At 44.6% G+C, this 27,636-nt stretch overlaps 1 protein-coding gene across 2 annotated transcripts; it reads left to right on the top strand.

Annotated features, from left to right (window-relative positions):
* The first annotated feature begins 139 nt into the window (after nt 1–139).
* Nucleotides 140–18,728, top strand: sin3aa (SIN3 transcription regulator family member Aa). 2 transcript variants are annotated; one of them, XM_062389780.1, is made up of 21 exons: nt 140–183; nt 4,987–5,203; nt 5,488–5,670; nt 7,038–7,144; nt 7,554–7,848; nt 8,362–8,610; nt 8,779–8,931; nt 9,082–9,237; nt 9,383–9,472; nt 9,886–10,004; nt 10,129–10,339; nt 11,110–11,226; nt 11,356–11,594; nt 12,054–12,237; nt 12,410–12,986; nt 13,809–13,978; nt 14,066–14,239; nt 14,542–14,634; nt 15,089–15,183; nt 15,419–15,611; nt 16,819–18,728. In XM_062389780.1, the coding sequence occupies exons 2-21, from the start codon at nt 5,018–5,020 to the stop codon at nt 17,047–17,049; spliced, it is 3,822 nt and encodes a 1,273-aa protein (XP_062245764.1). In that variant the 5' UTR covers nt 140–183; nt 4,987–5,017; the 3' UTR covers nt 17,050–18,728. The 2 variants fall into 2 exon arrangements, with proteins under 2 accessions (XP_062245764.1, XP_062245763.1); XM_062389779.1 differs by lacking the exon at nt 140–183 and adding an exon at nt 3,023–3,120.
* The last annotated feature ends 8,908 nt before the right edge of the window (nt 18,729–27,636 follow it).

Below are 27,636 nucleotides of genomic sequence, written 5' to 3'. Positions count from 1 at the left end.
TCCTGCCCCACCGATTTTATCAGATGGAGTCAGCAGTATGTCTGTGATGCTGCCTCGATTTTAGCGGGTGATATTCAAAATAAAGTGACGTAGATGGTAGTGTCCGCCAATGCCAGCCGAGGGGGGCGTCTCCAACACATTTTGTTACAAACACGAATCCGGAGTAAGGAGTCTTTTTCCTGGGTATGTAACAGCTGTTTAAACTACGTTATAATCTCACCACTGCTGCTGTAACAAGCGAGGGGTGTTTATCGCGAGTGGGGGGGGGGACGCTTTGCGCCTTTTGTGATCTAAAGTGAGGCGATCGGGGGCTTGTTTTTATATGCTGGGGATCGGAAGTCGTATAGTGGTGAAATGAGATGGCTCGTCGTTGGGAGTGCGGGGCAACAGAGAGTGCGGGGCAACAGAGAGTGCGGGGCAGTGCGGTGACCATGCGAGGCATCCCGCTGTCCTGGAGACGTTCGCTGTGCGGGGCCGCGGGGGCATGTTTGTAAATGGCTGGTCGGGGTGAGGAGGAGGAGGGGGGAGTTGTTGTGGTGGTGAAACAGGTTCGACATTTTCACTCCCGATTGCTGAAGTAAACAAAGCAAAGGATTTGTTGGAGGCGTCCTCTCCGCCGCGGGGAAACGCGGCCGCTGTGGCTGCGTTGTTGTCGGGGGAGCGCGGCGGGGGGAATGGCGTGGCTCCTCCGCGCTGCGACGCAGTAGTTCCCGTTTCCTTTGACTTTGGCATTGTTTGGTAAGGGCACCCGGATCGCCTCTTTGCCGCCAAGAAAATACGTAGCAGCGCGAGTCGCCCAGGCCCCGCTCCCCATTCCCCCGCGTCCACCTGCGCTAATGCACAGCGTCAATAAAACAGTGGCTGCGGGCTTTCTCTCCTATCGTTGTCCCGCGGAGCCTTTTGTTTGGAGAGGGCAGCCAGCAACACACGCACGTCGACCGACGCTGAGTGCACGGGGCCAGCGAGGCCCCCCCTCCTCGGTGTTGTGGAGCTCCACAGCCCGCAGCGTGTTGTCGTGCACGCTTCTGCACAAAAGTGAAATAACGACTTGTTACGCAGCTGCGACATGTTCTCGCAATGCGCGATTAGACCATGAAAACCATGCTTCTTTTGTGCCAATCCTGAAGTGAACCACGTCGTTTATAAATGTGCACTCAATAACGGGGTGGCGGGGGCCAGTCGGGATAGCAGAGCCGTATGATTGTGTGTGCAGCCGCTGCTGATCCCCGTGCTCGGGCTGGAGGGAGGAATCCCGGGCTGCTGCGGCTCCGCCTGTCGTGGGCGATGGTTTATTTTGGAAGGTCCACCTTTTGGGGATTTGTAAGGCCGTTTCTGTGCGCTGATTGGCTGCAGCCCCCGACAAAGGGGAGGGATCCGAGTGCACAGGCAGGATCCAGCCCACTGAGTCACGTGTTACCTGACTCCAGGAAGTGGCCGTGCAGATATCACATGTTAACGCATCTGATTGACAGTCAGTCACACTCGACTCACAAAAAAAATACACCGATTTTCTTTAAAAGATTATAAATACATAACAAATATTTACATAACTAAACTATAGACTACAACCACATCAAACTAAACATGTCCAATTCGACAACTCACGATTCATTTCATAATTGATTGATCCAGTTGCCATACCTTTATTATATGTATGGTTTATTATGCTCAAATGTGCATATTCTTAGATAAATATAATTTTCAGAAAAACATAGCACATTTATCAATTCAACTTTATTCTTTGAGAACTAATTATTGGCACACACACATGATATGTTTGCATGCTGGAGGAGGGAACATGCCCCATAGGTAATTCAGAAATACTATTTATCAATAGTATTTCTCACCATAAAGACATTTTAATGCAAACTCTGGGCAGCCCTGGTATACATTTGCATACAACATACATTTGACATATAAAACAAAAATTCATGCTTCGCCCAGATCACTTAAAGTTTGGAAATATTTGTAACATGTTTTGCACACACAGCTCAAGCTACCCACAAAAATGAATTTGCCTTGCAATTTGACCATAGTATTTCAAACATTTATTTTTTTAAGTTTCATAAAACAGCAAAGAAATTCAGTCAGTCAAAAGCATCTAACACAGGAAGATGAATGTAAGACATTATGTACAATTTGAAAGGTACTCTGGTCCTTACCAACAAAGGAATACTGCATTAAAAGACTTTACTGTACAACTTCACCAGGACATCCGCTGAAGGTTTGTTTACACAATAGGGGGCCACTACTCATTATCATTATCGATCAGAATTGCTAGTCAAAATCTAGATTTAAATCTCAATTTTGTTAATGTGCACAGCTGTAAAGCCGTGTTTTATTAAAGTGCTTCAGTTTTTCTCAGATTTCAAGTAATTAGGTACTAGCTGCAGTACTACATTATTATAAGGTCTGACTATTATTCTAATTAGGAATAGATTGTTAAGTTTATGAAAGGTAAAGACATCATTATTACTCAGGGCCTGGGATCAGTTAAAACAAACTTAGACAGGGAAATATGTGGTTATAATAACAGTACAATATTACGAAACAAGAAAATGCTCCCTTTGGTAAACTATTTAAATTCTGCCTTATATAAGACCATAGACATGTAATATTGCATTGGAGGAAAGAGGAACTAGTGAAAGCGAAGATTGGCGGGGGTCTGTAGTATACTGATCCAACACTACTCCCCTGACCCTACACATAGTGTGTAACACATCCATGGCCTGAACTCACTGATGCACTGTGGCGCTTCAAGTCAACATGGGCGTGTTCTTGGACTCGAGGATAAATCCATGATTGACAGCCCGGGTCATCCGCCCCGCCCCATTGTGGACCCTCCGAACGAACCGACCAATAGTGCTCGTCAGGGGGCTGGCCTATGCAGGAAAACCACGCCTCCCCCCATTGCTAACCGAACGGAGATTGTTTTCTTCTCGGGCAGATTTTCACTTTGCAGCCCTTAGCTTTAAATTGTTTACTTAAATCACGGATAAGTTTGCTTTTTCACTCGTACGTCCGCGGTGGTGTCTGCTCCGTCTCCAGCTGTGGCCCCCATCGGTAACGGATTATCAAAGCATCATCGGGGAACTTCAGCTCGCTGTTTAAGGAGAGGGGGTGAGTTCAGCTGAATTCATTCAGTAAGCTAACACGGCTAGCTGCAACCTGCCTGCACAACCTACCTACCGTTAGCAGACGAGTGAAGCCCACGGGGGGATCGACGTCTCCTCGCCCCTCTCCTAGCTCGACCCGATCTGTGCATGGAGATAACCCAACAGCGCTGCTGCAGATGCTGTAGCAACAGTGCGCCGGATCGCTCATGCTTAGCTGCATGTGCGACCCTGCTAGCCCGCGGACAGCGCTCCGTGTGGGGCTTCCAATGTTGTTTACATTAGCTAGCAGCCAATTGGCAGCTCGCGACCGCTGTCGATAAACCAGTTTTGCGGCGAGTTATCGGAATAAACACTTTGAATCGCTTCCGGGTTGGCTGAGCGTGTACTTTTAGCGCTTACCTGATGGAGCCCGAGGGTAATTAGCCCCACTCGTGTGCCACGCTCTAAATGGCGGGCGGGGGGGGGGGGGAAAGCGTCGCTCTGTAACTCGAGGTCGGTGCTTGTGTCGCTAGGCCGTAAAGGGGATGGTCGGCTCACGGCTGTTAGCAGGGAAAGCCGTGTTTGCCTGTAGGCTACTGACTGTAGCGCTACAGCTCTACACCGAGTGGAGGTGGTGCGGCTATAAATACAGTAGCCTCGCGTTCATTGGCCGCGGAGAGCCGGGGGGTTGTCGGCGAACACCTCCGCCGTCCGGACGCCGAGCTCACATGATGGCTCATGGGTTTCACAGTCAATGTAGGGGCTTTTGGCTTCGGCGTCGAGGCTTCGGAACCACGGCGTGTTCGTCCCCCCTCGCTGGGTTTGACTGGGGAGCCGCGGGTCGAGGAGCAGGCGCTGCCGTCTGCAGGAAGTTGTGAATGGCAGCGTGACGTCTCCCACGTTCCCGCTGCACCTGTTCGTTTTCACCGCTGACGTCCACAGTGCGTGTTTCATCGGCCACGCGCGGTTTCACGAGTTTCACGTCCAGCACATGTTAACATCGAGGTTCCGTTCAGGAGGTGATCTTGGGTTTAGTTGATCTCGCGACAGCCCCATCATCTGGAAATTACAAGTTTGAGAAACACGTGAATATAGGATAGTATGTTTGACGTAATGTTAGGGTTCATGCATTTATTATTATATTAAGCAGATCATTTTATTTCAGGTTTTCTTGTAAAAACTGTCGGGACCACAGACGGAAGTTAGATTATATGATTATCTGTGAATCTTTGACAGTATCTGGTCAGTTGATGAAATTATATTAGGATATAAACTATTACCACTGACATTTTTGCAAATAAAACTGCATTGTCATTGTGAATACTGTGTTTTGATCAGGGCCCACACATTATTTGATACATAATAAAAAGATGATGACTACTAAAAGACCAAAGTTGACAGAATATATTGCATTTATATAATAATTTACCATTGGAACACTCAGCCTTATTTAACTATACAACCTCTTTATTTTATATAGAACATAACTTAAAAATCACTCCCACCTCATCTTTTGGGGGAAACCTTGAATTGTGCAGCCTCTTTTATTTCTTAAAAAGTTTAAATTGCAGGCAACGTGATGTATTGGAGGAACATTTTCAACCCAAAAGTGATTCTTATTAATGTCTGATAACTTAACTATAAAACTTTGATGTTTCCTTAAATATATGGTCCCATAATAGTTTGTTTTCCTCCTCAGCCAAATAGAAGAAGTGGCTGGCTGGCACTGTGTACCCATAATTTTACAGTTGAAGTAAAAAGTAAATATTGCCATATGTCCCTGAAGACAAAATCAAATGAATTGAAGAAGCAGAGTAGATGGAGTCTGAATAACCAAACAGAGGTCTGCCAGTGTGAAATAGGATCCATATGCTGCTCTTTCTGTTCCCAGGTCTCTCAGCGCTCACAAGTATGAGTTCATAATGAAGCGGCGACTGGAGGATCACGAAACCGTTTTTGCATCGCAGCAGCGGCGCCTCGCTGGCAACGCGGAGGCTTTCCAGCACCGTGTCCTGGCCCCTGCTCCAGCCCCAGCTGTGTATGAGGCCGCGTCCGACAACATGCAGCCCACAGCAGGTGTCCAGTACTCCGTCCCCCAGGGATATCAGGTATAAGCTTTGTTTGTCAAGTGTGGACGAGTTAGACTAAGATGGATTGGAGGAGGATTAAAATCACTTGTCAACCATAACTCATTCAAACCGCTGTCAGTCTTTGGTGCATGTCAGTCAATTGTCTGTATTTTCTGTATTTTCTTCCTCGTCTAAATAAATAATGAAATTGCTCTACATTTATTGTACTTTAGCCATTTTAATGTCAAAAATCAGGCATCAGATGACATTCACCCACTGTTTATTATCTACCATTGTTTTAAATAGTTACTCTGCCTCCCCAGGTTCCCACCGTGGCCCAGAATAGCGGTGGACATGGGCACCCCCCGAGCCCAGCAGTCCATGGGGGGTCCCACCACCACAGCTTGGCAGTGCAACCCCATGGCCCCTCTGTGATGTCGGGACACAGCCATACGGCTGCTCCTCAAGCCTCAGCTCAAGGCCAGCAGCAGTTTCAGAGGCTCAAGGTTAGTTGGCCACTTTTATTGTGACAGGCTCCAGCAGTTGGCACATCCCATGAAAAACCTTAGAATGTCAAAGATGCCAGAAGATAAAGAAGTTATTGAAAACAAATATATATATATATATAACTATAAAATTGTGAACATTATTGACTAAAACCCTAACTTTCCACTCCTCAATGGATTTGCGAAGTTGGGGCTGAATCTTTAAATAAACTTTCTCGTCATGCAGTCTCCATTTCCCTCTGAGCAGCAGCAAAAATACTCAGAAGAGCCTGGACTTCATTGTCATAGGCTTTCTAATGTCACTTCATAATGTCGATACAAAAGATCAATACACTTTTAAGAAGCTGTATACGCAGCTACATGTACAAGAATTATGGCCTAAATAAAATGCTGTCACTCAACCAATCAGGTATAATTAGCACTGCATCCCCACCCCAAGGGTTCCGGTACTTTTGTAAAGTAAACCTCTGAAACTTTATATAGACCCTGCAAAGGTTCTTTGTTCAGAGGGAAGTTCCTGTGATAGAAACCCTTTTAGAAAATGTGCAACTAATGTGTTAAACCTGCAGTTTGGAACTTTTGTTTCCCCCTTCTGGCAATGAGAGTCATTACATAAACATACAGAGAAATGCCCATAGTTCTAACAATTAATCACTATTTATGTTGAGTAATTGTAACAGATGTATAGGCCACTTCAAATATTTTGCAAATGCCAGCCTGTCTGAAATCGGTAAGGCGACATCTGTGTCAGAGCTGTGGAACCAGGAGAAGCAGCAGGAGTTAGCATCCATGTTCCTTCTCGCCGTTGACACTGTCTTTTTGAGAATGTAATCCTTCCTCTGAATGCAGAGTTTCTTTTTAATCTGGCTCATCAGAAGCTTTTCCTGGGCACTTCCTTCATTTTTCCGAACTTACCCCTAGTGCAGTAGCTTTGGCCAGACTCTGATGCTGCGGCTGCTCCCCTCATTAGTTCTGTGAAACTTGCTGGTTGATATAAAACACATCAGTACCGGTGCACAGTGCAGGGAATGGCTCCACTGACACCTGATTCTAAAACTCAGATATAATTCAAAATAGAGAGAGATTTTGCAGGTCCTGATGGACTGAATCAGCATTCTGTGAACTCATTTGGCAACTCCTGCACTCCAGCTGTCACATCTGGGTTTATTTCCAGTTCTTTGTACTGATTTATTCTGAGAGTCTGTCAGGGTTTCAGAATGTGATGTTGGCCACAGCTGAGCAACTGCTATTTTTACACATTTGGTGTGTAATAAGATCATCGGGGCATTGATTTAAAAAAGGTGAATGTGAAAGAAAAACAGATTCGATCTCTGACTCCCTCTTTTCCTTTTCTCCCTCGCTCTCAGGTGGAAGATGCTTTGTCTTACTTGGATCAAGTGAAACTGCAGTTCGGCAACCATCCTCAGGTCTACAACGACTTTTTGGACATAATGAAAGAGTTCAAGTCTCAAAGGTGAGGACGCGGTTTCATTTTACAGCGAGTCATTGGGTTGCACATGCAAATATTCTCACTCAGATATCTCGCTAGATGAGTTCTGTTCTCACCCATGTCAAAGTACCTTCAACTTGCACCACTCAGCACTAGCATATTTAGCTAATAACTAATATAAAAAAAAAAATAGTGTTCTTTAATAAGAAGGATCATGGCTAAGTTCACCTTCAAGAAACTACTTTAGTTTTTGCTTCAAAAGAAATAGTAAGCTTATTTTTAGATTGGCTGAGAATGAGTGTTAAGTCTGATAAGTCTGTCACAGCTGGACAGCGGAAGTAGACATGTGTTCCGACTAATTAAAGGTTCAACAGGTGTAAGTTTAACAGCTGAACTGGATTTCAACTCATGATGTGTGTTCTTCTGTCTCTAGTATTGACACTCCAGGGGTCATCAGCAGAGTGTCGCAGCTGTTCAAAGGTCACCCTGACCTCATCATGGGCTTTAACACCTTCCTGCCGCCAGGCTACAAGATCGAGGTCGCGACCAATGACTTGGTGAACGTGACGACACCGGGTCAAATCCACCACATCACCCCGCACGGCATTACAGTCCAGAACATCCCCCTGACAGGAACAAATACCCAGCACCAGGCACAGCTGCCGTCTGCACCAACCACCACCGCTCCACCCCTTCTCACACAGTCTACCCCTGCCAAGATGAGCAAGGTGAGTCCTAGAGGCAGAGCGGGGAATGGCTGAACACCAACCAAGTTGTAAAGACAAAGCTCACACAGAGATGTGGTCAAGCTGGTTCTAGTTTAAAGGGATAGTTCACACAGAAATGAAAAGTCACTCCTTATCTGCTCACCCCTATGCTGATGGTTTGTGTAAAGTGTTTGATTCCACAAAACACTTTTGGAGTTTTCGGGGTAAACAGTGTAGGAGCCAAATCCAATACAAATGAAGTAAAGGGTGACGTAATTAAACCACAGAAAAACCATAACATGCCTCCATGCTCCTCGTGTGGTGTCATCAAAGTATCTGCAAGCCCGGACATACATATTTAACATGAAGTGAGGAGATTTACACCAGGTTTTACGCTTAAATGTCATTGACTTCAATTGTTATGGATCCAAAAGTGTTTCGTGAACACTCCACCCACCCCCCCACCGGCATAGTGGTGAGTAGATAAAACTGCATTTAGTGGTGCAGCATCTAATGAAAGCTTCCATCTTCTAGCCTCTGCAGCCCCAAGCCTTGACACCGAGCAGCCAGAGCAATCCGTCCATCCCTGCCTACACCTCTCCCCGCTCCCCGCCCATGCAGCTCCACCCACCACTCAGCGGGACCCCCACCGGGCCACCCATGCAGAACAACCAGCCTGTGGAGTTCAACCACGCCATCAACTACGTCAACAAGATCAAGAACCGCTTTCAGGGCCAGCCCGACATTTACAAAGCGTTCCTGGAGATCCTGCACACGTATCAGGTCAGTGACTCGAACTGAAAAAAACACCCTCATAATGGAAAAGTATATCTTATCATATTTTAACTGTTGCACTTATAGTTCACATAAGATGTGGAAGTGCAGTTGGTGAGGGCGCTGTTACCTCTCATATTCCTGACATTACACGGATCTTGTGCTCGTCCTCCACAGAAGGAGCAGCGTAACGCAAAGGAGGCCGGAGGGAACTACACACCGGCTCTGACGGAGCAGGAGGTCTATGCTCAGGTAGCCAGGCTCTTCAAGAACCAAGAGGACCTGCTATCAGAGTTTGGACAGTTCCTACCTGATGCCAACAGCTCAGTGGTAAGCAGACTCTTCATGTTACGCAGGTCTGAATGCAGATGTGATTATAAAAGTAAAGCTTTTATAATCAGTTGTTTAAAATTGTTCAGGTAAGTTTATGATCATACAGTAGTGCAGTCTTACCAGTATCATCATGTCTCTTTTCCACAGCTGTTAAATAAGACCACAGCCGAGAAGGCCGAGTCTGTACGGAACGACCACGGTGGCACCGCCAAAAAGATGCAGCTCAACAACAAACAGAGGCCCAATCAGAACGGCTGTCAGATCCGTCGGCATCCGACTCCAGGGTCCATACCACCTGTTAAGGTACACTCAAAAGGACTCATACATGCTAAAGAGGCGACAGCTACCTCCCGATTTTTCCTTTTCATTGTTGTGTTTTCAAGCCTGTCTTCGTTGATTTGTTGTGTAATTATTATACCTTTGCCCTCTCGTTGTTGTAATGCTACAGAAGAAGCCCAAGTTACTGAATTTGAAAGATTCTTCAGTCACAGAAGCCAACAAACATGGAGTCGGCACAGAATCTCTGTTCTTTGAGAAGGTGAGTTGGTTGCTGTGTTTTTAGCTTAAATACAGGTTAGGTTTAGATGGAATTACTCATTCTCATGAAAAGACTAAAACCCTCTTTATTGATCGTTTAACTGCATTAGTAATTTTAAGTGCAATTTAATTTATTCATTATTAATATAGCTTTTTTCTTTAAAACTATTCTGAAATACTCTGAGATGTGAAAGTCACTAATATGACTTGAAATAAGACACAGATATGATTACACACAATCAGTCTAAGTCATAAGATGTGTAAGGCCATACTTCAAGCAATATGCTGCTGACTAAATTGTAGAAAATGTTCTTTCATTTATTTATTTTTCAAATTTGAGATATGGCAGGCAGATTTAGTTCATCTCCACTCGACCCTGACATAAATCTTTTTTGAAATTATTTTTCATTACAGGTGCGCAAAGCCTTGCGAAGTGCGGAGGCTTATGACAACTTCCTGCGGTGTCTGGTCATCTTTAACCAGGAGGTGATCTCCAGGGCTGAACTGGTGCAGCTGGTGCTTCCCTTCTTAGGGTGAGTTGTCTCACTACACACATAGGATACAAGTCTTTCCACATAAGAAGATAAATAAATACAGTATTTATATCTAATACATGTTCTTTTTTAACTTTAATATCTGACATTCTTACATACACAGAAAATTCCCAGAGCTGTTCAACTGGTTTAAGAACTTCTTGGGATATCGGGAAATGTCCCACATCGAATCATACCCTAAGGAACGGGCCACCGAGGGCATCGCCATGGAGATCGATTATGCCTCCTGTAAGAGACTAGGCTCCAGTTACAGAGCTCTGCCCAAAACCTACCAGCAGCCCAAATGTACTGGGAGGACTCCACTTTGTAAAGAGGTGAGAAGAGAACGTTTTGAAATCCTTGAGGTTAAGATATATTCATTAAGTGTAATTTGTGCACTTTCCTCTGTGTTTTTCTGTCAGTTGAGTTTTTGCTTGAAGTCTTATGACAGATTGGCTCTACTAATTTTATTTGTCCACTCATGTTTATTAACTAACCAAAAACAACTTAAACACACATGAATACTAGAGGTGTGCATCTTCAGCAGCCTCGCGATTCCAATGCACAACGATGCAGCGATGCATTCAATTCAGTTTTCATCAGTTAATGAAATCAGTCAGACAAACATGAACATGTTTAGAAAGTGCTTTAAAAAGTATTATAGACTGTTACTATTATTACAATTGTGCTGCTATTTACAAAATAAGCTTTTCAATCCAAATATCAGGCACATTACTCTGCGTAGGTCAACAAGTGACTCTGTTCATCTAAAACAATGGACCAATTGTCTACATTGCGATGCATCTAAGAATGAAGAAATGTGCACACCTCTCATAAATACAAGGTACATTGAAGATTAGATATTGCAAAGATGAGATCTAGTTGACTGAAATGTGTAGGAAGAAAAAATACAAGGGCAGATCAAACAGAAAAATTAGGAATTCAATCCTTCTAGAAGCTTTTAACATCCTTTAGCAAAGGTGGTATGATGCCCGTAAGTCCAAGCCGACGGTGGACATGTCACTATTGCTGGCATACTTTGAATTCATCTCTGTTTATCTCCATGGAGCTTTAAGTTGATAGTGTTGGTTTCTACCTTGTCCAGGTCCTAAATGACACCTGGGTGTCCTTCCCCTCCTGGTCTGAGGACTCAACGTTTGTCAGCTCCAAGAAGACCCAGTACGAGGAGCATATCTACAGATGTGAGGACGAGCGCTTTGAGGTGAGTGGGAATAATTCATGTTGACGGCTTGTCTGTAGATGTCATCACAGGGTTGATGCCACACAGTTCATATAAATTATTTAATTTTAGGAAAATAATGGTAAATCCTCTGTGTTTTCGTCCCGACAGCTGGATGTTGTATTGGAAACCAACCTGGCCACCATCAGAGCCTTGGAAACGGTGCAACGCAAGTTGTCCCGCATGTCTGCTGAGGAGCAGGCCAAGTTCCGCCTGGACAACACGCTGGGTGGCTCCTCTGAGGTCGTGCACCGCAAGGCCATCCAGAGGATATACGGAGACAAAGCGCCTGACGTCATCGACGGTCTTAAGAAAAACCCTGCAGCTTCTGTTCCCCTCGTGTTAAAGAGGTAGGTGTAAAAAAGAAAAGTAATTATGTAAATCGCCTCTTATGTTGGCTGAAATTTAAAAAAATATATATATCTTTAATTATTTGATTAATGTTAATGGAAGAAGAATCATATTTATGTAAAGCTGTTTTGTTGAGAGGGTTCTTTTTGTTTGACGATGTGGGACTCACAGCTCTCTGTTCAAGTGGTGCAGTTTATGTGTGTACACCAGCTTGAGCTGAACCACAGATTATAAACCCACTAATCCACACAGGACAGGAAAAGGCAATGTGAAGTGTCTGTGGTGTTTATGAATAATGACCCCTGAGAATGAATGTGTGCTTTTATAGACTACAATCTCCATCGCTGCAGGAAGGAAGGAAAAACTGCCTCTTTATTATTAAACCCTCCTGTCGGAAATGCATCATGTTGCAGCAGATGTTTGCATCCGTGTCGTTACTTGACCTCTGTTCTCACCAGGTTAAAGACAAAGGATGACGAGTGGCGGGAAGCCCAGCGAGGCTTCAACAAGATATGGAGGGAGCAGAACGAGAAGTATTACCTCAAGTCTCTCGACCATCAAGGCATCAACTTCAAACAGAATGACACCAAAGTGCTTCGATCCAAGTCCCTGCTCAATGAAATCGAAAGCATCTATGATGAGGTAAAAGACACAAGCAAGACAGAATCAGCACAATTCAAAATGTGTAAAAAGTCATGCTAACTGTCTGACCAGTAGAAATAGAGTTTTAGGAAACAGTTCAAGTCAGCTTTAACATTTAAACTAAATAATGAATTTCAAAATGATGACAATGAATTATTTTATTGCTCTGCAGCGCCAGGAGCAGGCCTCAGAGGAAAACACCGGTCCACCCATAGGACCTCACCTGACTCTGGCCTATGAGGACAGTCAGATCCTGGAGGACGCAGCAGCACTCATCATCCACCATGTCAAGCGGCAGACCGGCATTCAGAAGGAGGAAAAATACAAGATCAAACAGATCATCTACCACTTCGTCCCCGACATGCTGTTCTCCCAGCGCGGCGAGCTCTCGGAGGTGGAGGAGGAAGAGGAGGAGGAGGAGATGGATCTGGAGGAAGGAGCTACCAAAAAGCACAATGGCGTCCCCGGCAGCAGGAGCCCCTCCAAGTCCAAGCTGCTGTTCAGCAACACGGCAGCGCAGAAGCTGCGCGGCTGCGACGACGCCTACAACCTCTTCTACGTCAACAACAACTGGTACATCTTCCTGCGGCTGCACCAGACGCTGTGCTCGCGCCTGCTGAGGCTGTACGGGCAGGCGGAGCGACAGATCGAGGAGGAGGTCAGAGAACGAGAATGGGAGAAGGAGGTCCTGGGACTCAAGAAGGAGAAGAACGACAATCCAGCCATCCAGCTGCGACTGAAGGAGCCCAGTGAGTAACAACACACAGACATAGATTTTTTTATCAATTTCCTATGTTGCTCTTCAACCCGACTGTTCTGTGTTTGTTTGTTTTCCCATTTGAGGGAGAGAGCATAAACCCTGAAACTGTTTTTTTATAGACTTGCAAACCAGCTTCCGCCCGTGCCTGCAAACCGCTGTACCAGTTTACAACCCATTAGCCGCTATTATCTCCCAGTCAAATCCAGACCCGCCTGGATCCGTTAACGTATGACCCGTGACCACTGTGATTAAACACACAGGTTACATACAAGGTCACTCACATCAAGTGTGTTATAGCCTACTTGTCAGCCTGTTACGGTAGTTGAGTTGAGTTCTTTAAATTGTTTCTGTGAATTGTCGGAGCACCTGTGCTCCTGCATCTGTCAGTGTGTTTACTGTGATTAGCTTTCACAAGCTAATCATTTCGATTCATTTAGATTCTCTAGCAAGTTCGCCATGGGTAGTGACAGTTATCTGAGCGGAGGTGTTGTTTTAATTTCTGATATCTCCAGCTGCCTTCTCGGATTTATACATTTTTCCCCTTCATTTTTGCCAATACACTTTTTTTTACCCATCGAGTATGCAACCCGGTTACAGACACCATAATTCACATTCCTTTTGTAATAGAGGAAGTATGAAAAATATCGTCGACATTTCCGTAGGCTTACTGTAATTAATAAAGGGTTCAGAACAGCAACGGACAAATATGAGAAACAGTAAATGATCAAACTGTTGCTAAAGGTGATCTCTTTGAAATGTCTTTTGAAATGCACCAATTCATCTGATTTCTGAAACAATTTCTTCTCTCTAGTGGAAATTGAGGTGGAGGATTACTACTCAGCCTTCTTGGAGATGGTTAAAAATCACCTGGATGGCAACATGGACGCGTCTCAGTACGAGGACTCGCTGAGGGAAATGTTCACCATCAACGCCTACATCGCCTTCACAATGGACAAGCTCATCCAAAGCATCGTCCGGCAGGTAAGCACTCCTTCTCTCGGGCGCAGAAATCCGGTGGCTCTGTCGCGTACACTGTCTTTCTAACCCAACGCCCACGTTTCAAACCAGCTTCAGCACATGGTGAGCGACGAGATCTGCGTCCAAGTCACAGACCTCTACCTGGCAGAGAGCGCCAACGGGGCCAGCGGAGGAACCATATCCACGCAGTCTTCAAGGAGCTCTGCTGAGTCCATGTACCACCGGAAGGCTGAACAGCTGATGTCTGACGAGAACTGCTTCAAGGTAAATTCACGAAGTTGCTACTGTCATTGGGAAAACTGGGCGGATGGTGCATCTCTTCTTTTTTTTAAACTATTGTGTCAACCTTTTTAAATTATTATTTTCTCTGAGATGTTATTGGACAGAGAAACTATAATTAAAAGGATAGCATCGATAGAGACCATAGGGTTTACAGCAATGATCCTGGGCTTCAGCATGACAAACTGCAGCTGCCTGGTTTGCTCTTCATCCTTTCAAACCCTTTGATACATTCTACCTTTCACACACTAAATTCATTTCACTCTCACACCGTGTCTCTTTCTCAGGTGATGTTTTTGAGAAACCGGGGGCAGGTGCAGCTCATGGTGGAGCTCCTGGACACAGAGGAGGAGAACTCAGACGAGCCCATGGAGGCTGAGGTAAGAAAATATCAACCTTCCACCAGCCTACACAAAAATGTCTTTACATACTGGGCCATGTTTATTAGTTTATTTTAATTAGATAAGGCCTTTGTGACGGCAGTAAGCTGTTAAAGGTAAATACCCAACCTCAGTATCAGACCTTAGCTAGCCAAAGATGTAAATCATGATAAATCTTGCTTTGTTGTTGCTGCCAAAGCGATAACCTTGACTCTGACCGGAGGATCTCCTGATGCATTCGTCATATGGGAAATGCGTAACACTGGAGAAAGTCTGGACCCTATGGTGTTTTCATTTTCCAGAGTCCATGTCTGAAAATGGCCTGAAAGACACCGCAGAGCGTTCTGTAACTTTGATGGAACCAAACAATCTGCTCTTTGTATTGCTCCTTGAAAGCGATCAATCCCAGGGTGTCACCTCCTGACGATTCTTTGTTTCTGTTTTGTTTATTCAGCGTTGGTCGGATTATGTTGGACGCTACTTAAACCCAGACTCGACCACGCCTGAGTTGAGGGAGCACCTCGCTCAGAAGCCAGTTTTTCTTACCAGGTAAGTTGTCACCTGGGCTCATTCAACAGATTGGCAAAAAAAGTAATTTTCATGGTCAGGATTTATGGTTTTCATAATGCATGACACTAGAGTACCTTGTTGTGTACGCTGTATGACACATTCCTTTGAAAGTCCAGGCCTCTGATTAAATTAACCCCAATCGATTTGTTCTGACACATTCCTGCTGGATCTCATTAGTCACTCTCATTACGCTCGTCTCCGTGCTCATAATCAGGAATTTGAGACGGATCAGAAAGTACCAGAAAGGCCGAGAGCAGCTGGACAAGGAGGCCTGCGAGGGCGGCAAGAAGTCCCTGGAGAAAGAGAAAATGGAGTGCATGTTCAAGCTCAACTCTTATAAGATGGTCTACGTCTTCAAGTCTGAGGATTACATGTACCGACGCACTGCCCTGCTGCGAGCTCACCAGGTATTCAATCCACACTGTGCCTTCATACAAATTACTCAGTAAAAGTTTTTTTTCTCTTAACTCTTATGGGTGGTAATCTGAGGGGGCTGCTTCTTACACAGAAATGTGGCTATGACTTGGACTGTAGTGTAGTGGTATCTATATGCACCATTTTTATATAATCTCCAGTTTAGGCTTTTTAAAGATCTTTTCAGATGCTTAATTAGATTAGCTTTCAAATTAAACCTTTCAGACAGCAAATCTTATATCTTTGGGACTACAAACATTGCAAACATAAGTTGTGGTTATATTCAATACAACCGATTAAACAGATCTGCCACGTTTAGTATTGAATACTGTATTGGAACTCAACAGTTAACAGTTCAGCACTTAAGTTTGGCTTTAAAGTCTGTTTCTAAAATCAAGCCAGCATTTCCTACAGAGTTCAGTCACTCTATGGCTCTATCTGTAGTAGTAGTAAAAGACAAGTTCTCACATGAGAGAGAGAAAACTGCAATGCATGCTGTCAGGTCTGACAGCGTGGACAGTAACAACTTGGATGACAATGGATGATAGCAAATAGTGCTGGTCACAGCAATACAATGCAGCAACAGAGTAAACCACCAAGTTAGAGATATCTTATGTTATTATGAAACTTATGAGACTCTGACAGGACAAATTTAAATATAAATCCTAGATTATGAATAGGAAACACTGCACTTATTCCACAATACTAAACACCTTATTACACAGATAAACTGAAGCTAAGACCCAGAGACCTTAAGCTTCCCGCCTCTTTAGTTCTGTTGGAGTTCAGCAGTCAGAAATAGCAACTGTCAGAGCGAGTGATGAAAACATTGGCCAGTGTAAACAGAGTGAATTGCTGATGTGTCAGTGAGCTGCGAGATGCATCACAGACAGAGGAGCCAAGAGAGAGCTGCTTGTCTGACTGATTTACCGACAGATCTTGGCTGCTGGTGGGAGATGGATATCAGGTGACCTGGTTTCAAAACTCAGTGCTGACAGTTGAATTTACTCTAAGTCACCAGTGAGGGGAGCTCTAATGCTGAAAGCTGCTGCTTCAGTGTTCTCAAGTCAGGCAGAAGATCTGACTCCTAAGTTATTTGTTCATGTGCATCTGTAGTGACTTCAGAGTGTGTAACTATGTCAGTGTTAACATAATCCTCCTCGCACTCAGATTTCTAACAAATGTGTGTTTTTCCCTCAGTCACATGAGAGGGTGAGCACGCGGCTGCACAATCGCTTCCAGGCCTGGGTGGACGCCTGGGCCAAGGTGAACGTCACCCGTGATATGAGCGCCGAGACCAACAAGTGGCTGATGGGTGAAGGGCGTGAAGGCCTCTTACCTTGCACCACCGCCCGCCACCCCGAGGTCGTACACTACGTGAACATCAACAGATACCGCGTCAAGTACGGCACAGCCAGCAAAGCGCCGTAGCCGAGGAGGAATGGGGAGAGAGAGAGACTGATTCCTGGGGGGTGTTTTGGTTTGAAGTCGAACAGGTCAGCAGTAGGTGGAGGGACGAGGGCCTATTAATGTGTTTTTAAGGCTGACATGGGAGCACAATTAAGCTATAGCTTCCCTGTATGTTGCACCCAGGGCGGCAGGATTACGGATTTTACCAGCGTTTTTAGCTGGGCCCATTTTTTCACAGGGCCTTTGGTGCCAAAACTTAGGAATTGTCACGTTCCAGTCACAGACCTGAGCTCCTACCAGCACCCAGAGCCACGTCTCAAACAAAGTTCCCCCCGAGCTTTTTTCAGCCGGGCCGAGCCACACAAGCAGGGAGCCTGAGAGAGAACGAGTGGTGCTTTTTGTACTTAATCACAACCGAGCTTCGATTTTAGCTGTTGACTTACCAGTTTGTCTGAAGCCATCAGAGTGAGAGCTCCCATCAAAATCAATCACACAGGGATTTTCTTTACGATAGTGTTATTCTACAGTATCCATGAAAAACGATATGGCGGACAAGTGCACTTATTTAGGAGAAGGGAAATGTTTCAAATAGTTCGGTTCCCCAGAGTGAAAGTTTGGAGGATGCTCAAATACTAAGTCTGTGCGATCTGGTTCAGACGTTCCTATGTTACGGCTCAAACAATTATGTACCTATCACAAGACGAAAAGAGGGATAGGTTTCCTTTTCAAGAATACATGGCAGCATTATTCGAAACTGAGCCCCAAACAGCATTGTCAGGTTAACATCCGAAATGCACTGTTGCATCTAATGTAAAAAAAAAAAGAAGAAAAGAAAACAGCCTCACAGCACTGTTTGGTCTCAGACTGTAAAATTGTATAGCTTGTGAATGTCAGATACTGACATGTATTCCAGTGTATGTGTTGTGTATATATATTATATATAGTTCTATTAACACACATGATCCTCGCCGCCCTGGAAGTCAATCATTTTAAAATGCCCTCGGCCAACACACCAGCTCGTGCACACACAGACGCACACACACAGACGCGCACACACACACACGCACACACACACACACACACACTAGGAGGACTGTCCACATGCCGCTCACATTGTAAATACACTGTATATAGTCTCAGACTTTTTATGACAAATCTGTGTTGTTGTGCTAGTAATACTTTCCAAGGTTACTGTGGACTTTAGTGATGAATGGCTAAAGTTGGTATGTAAATGAAAAAGACAAATGCAAGACCATTTATTACAGTTTTTACCAAAGGGAGTTGATTATAAAAATAGCTGTTTCCCCCTTGGTGTGTTCCTTTATCGCGTTTCCTTTTTAATTTCTGTTGTAAAACACGTGGAGAAGTAGAAATGTATCCAGGTCTTTCAGTTTTTATATATGAAAAATTACAACTTCTTCCTCTGAATGTGACATTTGATAAAAAAGTATCACTGCCCCCCTTTTGACAACTGACACCGTCCATGGTGATGGTGAGACTCATTTCAAAGTTCAGACTTGATAGACTCCCCAACGGTCTCACCCTGTGATGCACGCGTCCCTCCCTGGATAGATTTCTGCTGCAAACATCACCCAACACCAGATTTTTGATATTGGAAGAAGTCACACGAGCATGTCTTTAGTCCCTTTATTTAGACATTATTTAAAGTAATAATAAAAATGACATTTGTAGCCTACGGAGCCCTGGGTGAGGTTGTGTTGAGTGATTTTTTTCCCCCGCAAGTTCATGTTTACGTCCATTATTTGTGTAGCATTATCTTTCCCGGTTTATATTTTCTCAAAAATAATTTCCATACGCAAATTAAGTTTGTTTTCATGTCAGATTGAGTTTTAAATTTGACTTTTCACTTCAGTCTAACAGGAGCAAACAGGCCTCAATCACATTCTGACTAGACAACCAGATGAGTTACCTCTGCCAAGGAAATGAGGCTTTCATCTCCCATCGCTAATTATTAATAATCATGAAATATGATTATTAAAATAAAAATTATTTATTACAAATAATTAAAAATTATAAAGCTATTAATTAAGAATAGTAAAATAATCAATTAGAAATGATACGTTATCAATTAAGGATAATTAAATAATTAATGAAAACAATAAAATGATCAATTAAGAATAATACAATCTGTAGTTATTACTTATCGCCAAGGGGCACTACCCTGGTTACAGGGACCCACAAGTCAATCTTTAAAAATCAGTCTCAAGTGATAAAAGTTATATTAATAATCTCAATATTTAATATTAAAGATTATATAATAAACAATGAAGGGTTTTAAGTTCGAGCACAGGCCATAATTATCCAGCTGTATTCATATACATATGCACAAATAATCACAGAATACAGATACTTTTATTAAAAAGGGAAATAAACACATGTAATTGTGTGTGTGTGTGCGCGCGCGCGCTTAGTTAAATTAAAAAGCCGAGAAGATTTTCTTTTAGTATAAAAAGTTTGCAATTTTTAAGGCTTTGACCATTGCCCTTGTAATCATTGTTCAAATCAATATTTGAAATACAGACTGCAAATAAGAAAATGTGTGTGTTGTTATAGGCATTACCAGAAACAAAGCAGTAATATAATGCACACAATTCTAAGCTACTAGAATCGCCACTGTTACTTTGGCTAGTAACTTCCTTTGAAATCCTACAGAGGGAGCCCTCTCACTGCCCACCAACATAACGAGCTCCTCTATGATGTAATGTCTGCATCTCTCCCAGAGGATCTGAACACCTTTTATGCATGTGTGCAGATCAGCTGGCAGATGTGTTCACAGACATCTTCAACCTGTCACTACTCCAGTCTGTAGTCCCTGCATGTTTTAAGAAGACAATCATTGTCCCTGTTCCCAAAAAAACAAAAATCCTCTGCCTGAACGACTACCGCCCAGTAGCACTCACTTCCATCATCATGAAGTGCTTTGAGATGCTGGTCCAACCATTCATCACCTCCTCCCTCCCTGACTCTCTGGACCCTCTTCAGTTTGCCTACAGGTCAAATAGGTCGACTGCAGATGCCATCTCCCTCACCCTCCACACTGCCCTCTCCCACCTGGACCAGAGGGACACATATGTGAGAATGCTGTTCATCGACTACAGTTCAGCATTCAACACCATCGTGCCCCTGAAGCGCGTCACCAAGCTCAGAGACCTTGGGCTCAACATCGCCCTCCGTGATTGGATCCTGAACTTCCTGACGGGCAGACCACAGGCGGTGCGGATCGGCAGCACCCCATACTCCACCCTGACTCTCAACACCGGTGCCCCCCAGGGCTCAGTCCTCTCCTGTCCTCCCTGTTCACACATGACTGCGTGGCCACCCACAGCTCTAACACCATCGTTAAGTTTGCTGATGACACCACTGTCATAGGCCTGATAACCGGCGACCATGAGAAGGCCTACAGAGAGGAGGTCAGAGCCCTGACATCTTGGTGCCAGGACAACAACATCCATCTCAACGTCAGCAAAACGAAGGAGCTGATCGTGGACTACAGGAAGAGACCAGGAGAAGAACACGCCCCCCTCTACATCAACAGGACCAGGGTGGAGCGAGTCAACAGCTTCAAGTTCCTCGGGGTCCATATCACTGATGACCTGACCTGGACCCATCACATAGACTCCATCAGGAAGACGGCCAGGCAGCTCCACATGGACTCCAGGATTCTCTGCAACTTCTAGGTGCACCATAGAGAGCATCATGACTGGCTGCATCACCGCCTGGTATGGCAGCTGCACCGCCCTGAACCGTAAGGCTTTACAGAGGGTGGTGAAGTCTGCCCAGCACATCACCAGGACAGCGCTACCATCCATGGAGGAACTCTACACCCAGCGGTGCAGGAAGAAGAGCAGCCGGATTATTAAAGACCCCTTTCACCCCAGCCATAAACATTTTTGCCTGCTGCCGTCTGGCCGACGGTACTGCAGCATCCGGGCCCGCACCACCAGGCTCAGAGACAGTTTCATCCCCCAGGCCATAAGACTCTTAAACTCCTCTCCGCATAGATGATTACATTTTTCACAGCTTCATGTTCTTTTTTTTACAGGTTATTGATTAGCTGTGTAATCGTGTGATCCCTCCACCATCATCATGGCTGCACTTTCCACTAATTCTACATCAGCTTCACCTAAAACCAAACTTACATCAAAGGGGAACTTCACATGGCTCATGTTGTGCAACCGGCAGTGCGTTATCCCGTTTTTGCCTAATAATTAACATCAATAAAATGTCAATAATGCCTTCAGCACAAACTGATCTTTAATATCTTGCTAACTGTCGAACTAGTTTTGGACGAGGTTTTAGCAAGTCCTGTCATCATGGTCTACACACCCAACCCCTTAATAGCTCCTGTTAATATTTCAGCGGTGCCACATTAAAAAAAAAATGTCTCTTCTGTTTTGAAAGATAAGAAACTCCACCTTGTTTAAGACTGAAAAATCTGTTGACACACACAAATGTACACTCGAAATGTTGTCAACCAATGTGGTTATAATCTTAACTTGCCTTACTGTTTTTCAATGATTAATAAGTGAGTTAAAGCGTCTCTGAAAATAATATATATTTCTAAATGATATTCAAAAATATTCAATGTTGAGTGGCTTTGTCCAAAGCTATAGAGCTAACAGTAAACAGGGAAGGATTAATTGTGTATCTTACTGAATCAGGTCTTGTGCACAAATGCACAACATGTAATTGGCACCTCTGTGTAAATTCAGGCCCCCTTGTGGCCCCTAAGGAAAATCCTGGATCCGCCCCTGGCTAGGCAGCAGACGATTGCTGACTGCTCAGACTGGACAAGCTGTTGAGCATCCACCAGGCCCCCGTGCCTGGTTCCACTGCTGCAGAGGGAGGAGAGAGAGAAGTGAGGCAGAAGGACTGCAGCCCATTTCACTGTACCTGCACCTTTCAGACTCTCAATAAAACCCATGCACTCAAAGACGTGCACCCTTTACCCACTTGGCTGCCGCTGTGCTGGGGCCCTGATGAGGAGTGAGTCCGACACATGCCAGCAGAGCTCCCCATGCCTCCCAGTGCCAGCACTAATGATGAGTTCCTCAAAGGCAGCACCGGCGAAGAGGGAGTGAGGTTGTTTTTTTTTCACCCCACTAAAAGCTCTTCTGCGTGATTACTTCCTTGAAGTGCACACTCCTGAACTCTCAACAGCTTTCGTCTCCCTAATTCCGGCTCATTCTGACCCAGAGAGCAGAGCAACCACAGAGCGGGTGTTGTCTCCCAGGCCCGGAGGCCTTCGACAATCACATCGCAGAGCAATTAACTCACTTGCAGTGACCTCATAAGTTTAGGGTCTTTGTTCTTCTGTGTGAACAGGTGTTTTTCTTACTCACAGTGTTCGCTGTATTTCAATTTCCCACTGCTACTGGCTCTTTGACCAATAAGAAGCCTTTTGCCCACTTGTCCTGTGCTTTTTGACTGAGAGGACAGTCTTGGCAACCATGACACAGTTTTTGCTCTGCGTGCCCAACACCTCACCAGCATGCCTGGATGAGGACAGAGGAGCCAAAACCTTTGGGAAGGTATTTTTAAAAAGGGGTCATAAGGTTTGAAGAAGAAGCATGAGTCAGAGCAGCCATTAATAATTCAGAGCCCTCATCTTTTTTTCTGTCAAATAAACCATCCACCTCTGAGCTTTGTGGGGGATTTCTACCCACTGCACCCACAGACTGTATGTGTCTGTATACGAGAGGATGTGTGTTTGTGGTGACATGTGCACAGGCCGGGTGTGTGACGTCTGCTTCACAAGCTGATTTGTCCTGATGATGAGAAGGTACCACTCTGCAGGCTCCTCTCTCTCATCTATAAAATGATTAGTGAAGTCTGGCACTCTTATATAACCACCGGCTCCTGTGCTGAATAGGAAATTTTACACGCTCAGCTCCGGCAAATTCAACAGGCAGGAGAAAAAACCCTCCCACCACCAATAGTAACTTTGACTGGTATTTATATCGAATGCATTGGAGGAATGAAAACTAGCATCAGTCTGGAAGTGTGCACTCAAGGCATACAAAGTTTGAAGATGTCAACTTTACTGTTGCTGATGTATGATTCAGATATAATGTTGTCAACACATCCTCATCTTATAAAGATAAACCGTCGACTCATGCAGGGATTTATTAACATTATTAATGGATGTGTTGGCATAGAACAGTGTCATATATATTAAAATATTGCTTAATGCTGCACGGTAGGTCTATATTATGTCAATGTCAATTCGTTATGGTCTTAAATGTGCAGAAACCCAGTTTATATGAATGCCATCACTCTACAGACGTCACTACTTGACTCTTTTGACATCGCTGATGACTAAATAAATACACTGTTTCTATGGTAGCAGTCGCTCTGACCAAACCAAACCGTACCAGTCCAGCAGTTTTTGTGTAATCCTGCTGACGAGCAGACAAACAAACAAACAGAAAAGAAACACAATCTTCTTGGCGGAGGTAGATGCAAAACTTCAAGTTTGTGTTGCACTCTGAGAAGGTTTATTATTCAGTTGCCTAAAGTGTAAATGTATTCATCTCCACGGATAAATATTGTCTTAGGTATGTTCGATCTTCTTCTGCTCTTCTCTTCTCTGCGGCGGCTGCAGAGCTCTCAATACGTGAGTCTGTGCCCTCCTAAAAACAAGCCATTTCTTGAGACTTAAGCTTGACTAAATATATCACAAGATGAAAGGCAGTGGGGACGTCAGAGGCACAAAGCACGCTGGGTAATTTAATGTGACAGCAACCCCCCACCCCCTACCCCAGTTCACTCAACACAGACACAAGCACACTTGGCTGAACTTGACCTTCTTCATCCTCCCTTGGTGTTCATACCCTGTGTGAGTGTGCAGCCGTGTTGAGGGTTAGTCAGCAACATCTTCCAGGGTTAAATACAAGAGGGACGAAAAGCATCAGAGGTGGTGATGCATACACTGTGTGCACGCTGTATCCACCCCTGTCAGGCTATGCTTACTGTTTGTGGTAATGCTGATGTCGTTAACGTTTTCATTTACAACACACAATGACGAATCATTGGTCAATATAAAAAAGATGCACATCTTGTCTCCAATCATATTGGCTGCAAAAGGGATGTCGCTAAAGCCTGAAACATGCTTCTGCGACTGCGTCTGCATCTTTTCACGCCGCTGTGGCGCAAGACTCGTTTTCATTCATGCTTCCCCAACCGTTGCGCGTCTTACAAAGCAATTCCGCGCCAGAACACTAGGCGGAGTAATGCTTTTTGTCGAGACGACCTTAGAGACGCCTTCTTTCTTCTTCGTCGATTGTTTATTTACATTTCCACTGCGGCTCCTCGTTGCCTTTTTCTGGCGGACAAATCCGCCAGACAGTGACAGGTTATACAAGTGATCATACTATCGGATATCTTCTGCCAAGTGCTCTTCTATTTGGTCCATATTCGTTCTTCTAAATCTTCCGTGATTTCTGCCGGTATTATGGGGGCATGAAACCGGAAATGCAGCTCCAGAAGGGATGTAGAGCAGACCAATCACAGCCTTGCGGGCTGAGTGAGCTTGCGGAGCTTTGCCGTAAATTTTAGAAAAGGGGGTCGACACCCGTCAGCACGTAAGGAGGGATACATAAGCACGTAAGGGACCCGGAAGGGCTCTTGCGCTTACAGGCCCGTGAAAACGCAGAAGCATGTTTCAGGCTTAATAGACCCTCATTACACAGGGACTGTGTCTGAGAGAGCTCACAAACATGATGACTACGATGAGTTGAATCTTTCTGTAAATCGTGACGCTGATGATAGTTTTGTTCATCTTGAAAAAACACTTGTCATCTGACAGCTCTGTTGTTTTCTTTGCCTGTCGACTTTTCACATGTTGTTGTCATATGACCAAACCTCAGCAATTACCTCACTTATTACATTCTTGAGACCGCCAATGGGCACAGTGGCCAAAACTAACACAATAGGACCTGGGTTGCATCAATGTGGAAGCACTAATTAGTGTAAGATTGTATTGTGCAGAGAGTGGGGCCTTTTCAGTATGCGTCACAAACTCCCAAAGCACTCACACTCAGGGAGGAGTTAAACTGGGACACCAAGTCTCTTTAGGAAGCAGGGTTGTCCTGCACTGTACTCACAGAGGCCCCACTGTTCGGTGCCCAGAAGAGAGCAGTAAGACAGACAGAGGGGCCCCTTCCCCATAAAATGGAGCATAAACACAACAATCCCCTCATTCAGCTGTTTGGACCTGCCTTCCCAACAGCAGCTCGTCATTAAATTAACATCACAGCAGGCGTCCGCCCTGGCCCTTGCTTCCCAGAGCATTGTGGTGCACTGAGGAGGAAACTCATTCTTTCAGAAGATACCAGGTCAAAAAGCAGGGGTAGTGTAGACATGTCCCAGAAGCCTCGGTGTTGAGGAATGGAAACGAGCCGCTGTGCAATTCCTCGCTAGGCCGAGTGTTGAAAGGACAACCTTTTAATCCCTGGCAGCCGTGAAGGACAGAGACAGATTTGCTTTTTGTTTTTGATGCTGTGCCACTTTCTCGCCATATCCACCCCATGGACAGCACTGAGGTCCATGCCAAGGCCCCTTACCACTGGTGACACTGCAACACACATCTTTAGACGGAGGCTGTATCGGCCCGGACCACCAACTCGTCTGTTGTGCACCTGCTCCCGGGGAGAGTCTTGAATACGTTTCCCAATGTTTTTCCAGTGAAAACCTTTGTATGACAGTCGTGCACTGCCTGGCTAATGCACCTAAACAGAAAATCCACTCCTGACCAGCAATAAAATGGATTATTGTCACTTTACCTTAGTCCGTCTTGTAAATGAATAGATCCATTCATCCAGCTCTCCACTACTTTCCTTTTACGTTTCCTGATATTTGTTCTGAAATCAGTTTTATTTCAGGTCTCTATTACGTTACATGGACACGGACGGCTGTGGCTCAGGAGGTCGATGTTTCAATCCCCGGCTCCTCTGCATGCGTCCTGGGGCAAGACACTGAACTGCCCAAAACACCCCTGAAGGGTTTGTCAGTGTGTGAATAGTGGTGATGTTGATAAAAGGAGTACTGCATATAGGAGTAGGGTTGCAAAGGGGCAGACACTTTCCGGTAAATTTCCAGAAACCTTCCGGAAACTTTCCATGGGAATATTGTGTTCAGGAATTTTTGGAATTTTGAAAAAAAAAATGTATTCGCAATTTAAACGCTGTGCAATAAAAACATAATTCAAAACTCAAGGGCTATTGAGGCCTGCAGTAGTTTGCAGGACTAGTCAGGTAAGTTTCTATGATATTACTGGGGAAAATATATTAGCATGCTGATTGAGGATTGTTCATCTGTTCATCTAGCCTCTTTCAATTGTAGACTATTTATATCTCTGCATTGCATTAGTGGTTTTTACAAGCTTTTTTCTCATCTTATTCTACAGATCACTTCCACGTGCACCATCTCATGTGTGGAGACATTTCACCCCAGCCAATGTAGAAGGAAAGGCTGTGTACATTTGCAAATACTGTGCAAAGACCTATGTTGAGAATGACACAAAGATCCAGAAGCATATAGTCAAGTGCCCAAAGTTTCCTCAGGGCTCAAATCAGCCTATGACAAAAATTGTATATATTTATATCTGTATATGACAAGGTAAATACAGTTAGTATAAATTACCCACACAATTTACAGTTTTTTTCCGTTAATTCCCGTTAATTCCTGTATATTCCCATATATTCCCATGTAAAGTTTCCCACTTTGAATATTCCCGGAATTTTGCAACCCTATATAGGAGCACTGTGTGAATGTGCTAATGAATGAGTGTGACTTGTAAAGTAAAGCACTCTAAGTGGTTCATAAGGGGAGAAAAGCAGTTATTTTCAGGACTTGAGACTTTATGTTTCCATCATCCATCCATCAGCTCTTCCAGAGGGAATCCCTCCCACATACAGGGCATCATGTCTAGCTTGTCATGCCCAGAACACTTCAACAGACGTTGAATGGTGCATCTCTACCAGGCGCCTGAATCACTTCCCATGTGAACGAGCAACAGCAGCTTCATCCTCTCGGATGCAAACACTCCTCATGCAAACAGACCTATAGGCTTGAATACACACTACTAACTGTCGGATGCACACTTTCAACACTTATGCAGATACTTTGCGAGACAAACTTTTTTCATGTAATTTGTAATAATGATCTGAGCATCAACCCCACATTGGTCAGTTGTGTTGTTACTCTCTGTCCTTTAACGTTTGTAGGGCCGCTCCTCTGCTCTCTCGCTCTAGCTCATGGTCGTCTCTATCTGTCACTTTGTTGGTAAAACAAGGAGCAGCATAAATCGCTGGATTACAAAGGCCAGTGAAGCAAAAGAGGTCAGATAGACGAGGTGACCATGACGCTGCTGTGTCTGATCGTTTCAGTAGCGCTGCCTCCACATGATAGGCCCCGAGGGCGACTCACAGAGGGTCAACCTCCCAAATGTCCACATTGCTTTCAATTCCCAACTACACAGTGCCAAACAAATGTCAAATGTCCCTGTGTTTTGCTTATGTGTTCATGGTTGATTTGTGTGAATATGCATCTGCGCTGTTGGACACGTTGAAGTGAGATTTAGACAGT

Source organism: Platichthys flesus, chromosome 6, assembly GCF_949316205.1.
Source record: "Platichthys flesus chromosome 6, fPlaFle2.1, whole genome shotgun sequence".
In the NCBI taxonomy this organism is placed as follows: domain Eukaryota; kingdom Metazoa; phylum Chordata; class Actinopteri; order Pleuronectiformes; family Pleuronectidae; genus Platichthys; species Platichthys flesus.
Note: the sequence above shows the minus strand (reverse complement) of the source record. Positions and strands in the feature narration are given on the sequence as shown.

Coding starts and splice junctions, on each gene's coding strand:
- sin3aa (XM_062389780.1), top strand. CDS start 5,018: ATGAAGCGGCGACTGGAGGATCACGAAACCGTTTTTGCATCGCAGCAG. Junction 14,240..14,541: donor CTGACGAGAACTGCTTCAAG/GTAAATTCACGA, acceptor TCTCTTTCTCAG/GTGATGTTTTTGAGAAACCG. Junction 14,635..15,088: donor ACGAGCCCATGGAGGCTGAG/GTAAGAAAATAT, acceptor TTGTTTATTCAG/CGTTGGTCGGATTATGTTGG.